Here is a 2,010-nt window from a genome sequence, read left to right as displayed (position 1 = left end):
TGTTTGTTACTTACCTGCCTGTGAGGACTGGGAGTTTGGGGTCCGCAGGTTTCTGCTGCTCTGAGGTCTCTGGGATTTGGGGGAAGTTCTGGATGTAACTGAGACAAACAAAGAGAAGCGATTATAGACAAACACACGTGCACCAACACTAATACACTCATGTGTTTTGGGCATTTTAGGGGGAAGCCACAGGTTGGAGTCGAACCCACAACCATTGTGTCGAGGAGTAAAATCATAGCAGTCCACGCGTTCTACCAGGTGAGCTACCTGGGAACCCTGACAGCTCATCTTCTATCAACTAATAAAACTCTCAGGCTGCAGTCAGACTGAAATGAGTCTGGATCATCTATATTTCCAGGATAAAGCCTGACATCCAGCTCGTGGCTAAGCTACGCCTCTCTGCTTGCACTCTCTTTGTTGTCTGTTCGTTCGGGGAATGATTGTAAAAAATTACAAAGAAATTGTTTAGGCCGTTTCCTCTCTAACTGGCACGTTTTGGGAGCAATTGGTGGGATTGTTGTGGACGAAGTACACACAGAGATAGACTGGTAAGAGATAATGAGGTTGTTTCAGCCAATTTAAATACCTCTCGTTACTGTATTGTGTCAACAGGTAATTTCATTTAATATTGTATGAGGAGTTTTCTTATGCATGGAGCAGATGTTCCACCAGAACAAGTTCCTTCCTGAGAATATTTAGCAGAGGCGGCGTCGCTGCGTGTGGAGCTTAAGACGACTGCGATAGGTTTGAGGAAATGGAAACAACCCGGAGCATTTGTGTAGTTTGCACCAGACGTAAGTAGAAACCACCTCTGTGGGCCCATGTTGCTGTTAACAGGACAGTGAGGCTCCTTATCAAAATCAAATCAAATGTACTTATAAAACAGGAGAAATCAGAAATAAACCCAGTTCTCTCTTTAATTGTCCTCCATTTGAGAATTTATTGTACTTCCGGACTAGAAGCGTGTGTCTTCCGAGCTTAAACCGGCTCCATACCTCCGTTAACCACCGAGCGAGAGGAGTCGGCCAGCGCCTGTGGGTGGGAGAGGGAGTGCGGGAGGACGTGATTGGTGCAGGGAGGGCTGCCGGCTGCCGGCGGGCTGCTCTGTGATTGGTGAGGAGAGTAGGCCGTCCTGACGGACAGCGGGCTGCTCCTGTCAGACGGAGGTTTGGGGGAAGAGGAGCCCGGTGGCGGGTGTCTGGAGGAGGCCGGTGCGCCGGTTCGTCCGGAGACTCCGGTCCTGCCGGACAGGCCGATCTCCCGAGCCCGCTGCGGCAGAGGAATGTATTTACCCTCCCTGGGGTAAAAAAACAGATGGAGGAAAAGAGACGGTGAAAGGAGAGAAAGCCTGTTCTCAATCAGAGAGGAATTTCTGTGAGCTGCTTCACAGACAGCAGAGCAGAAAAGAAGTCTCTCGAAATGGTATAAATCTGTCTCCTTTGATCTGTTGAAAGGTTGTTGTTTTTGTAAGTGTTTTTAGATTGTTTGGGCGTTTTAGGCCTTTACTTGACAGAACAGCTGAAGATATGAAAGGTGAGAGAGAGGGGGGGCGGGGGGAATGCCCTGCAGCAAAGGGCCGCAGGTCAGAGTCAAACCCGCGGCACCGAGGAGTAGACCTCTATACATGGGCGCGTGCTCTACCAGCTGAGCTGCCCAGGCGCCCCTAAAACAGATTATTTTAAGGATAACTCAAGACTTCAAATGTTTTAACTCTTCTAAAAAAACACAGAAGTTGTGTCGATCAGACACAGACACACAGACACACAGACACACACACACACACACACACACACACACACACACACACACACACACACACCTTCTTTTTGATGTTGCCTTTCTTTAAATGACTGTTCATTTCTTTAATGTTTAATTTCTTATGCTGCTCTGTAACTTTTATTCTTGTGTTTTATGTGTCTTAATGTTCTTATTATATTTTGAACTGTTTATTCACGTCTTTTATCTGTTTTTATTTTTTAACTGTTGTTTAACTGATTTTGTGTAAAGCCC

The 2,010-nt window shown here is 46.8% G+C and overlaps 1 protein-coding gene across 1 annotated transcript in view; it reads right to left on the bottom strand.

Annotated features, from left to right (window-relative positions):
- atxn2l (ataxin 2-like) overlaps positions 1-2,010 on the bottom strand; it is a gene marked incomplete in the record, with an annotated part of 39,178 nt that overhangs the window by 20,632 nt on the left and 16,536 nt on the right. The window contains 2 exon segments of the mRNA XM_032511868.1: positions 15-98; positions 996-1,297. Of these exon segments, the coding sequence (XP_032367759.1) occupies positions 15-98; positions 996-1,297 (386 nt within the window).

Source organism: Etheostoma spectabile, unplaced genomic scaffold, assembly GCF_008692095.1.
Source record: "Etheostoma spectabile isolate EspeVRDwgs_2016 unplaced genomic scaffold, UIUC_Espe_1.0 scaffold50, whole genome shotgun sequence".
Taxonomy (NCBI): Eukaryota; Metazoa; Chordata; class Actinopteri; order Perciformes; family Percidae; genus Etheostoma; species Etheostoma spectabile.
Note: the sequence above shows the minus strand (reverse complement) of the source record. Positions and strands in the feature narration are given on the sequence as shown.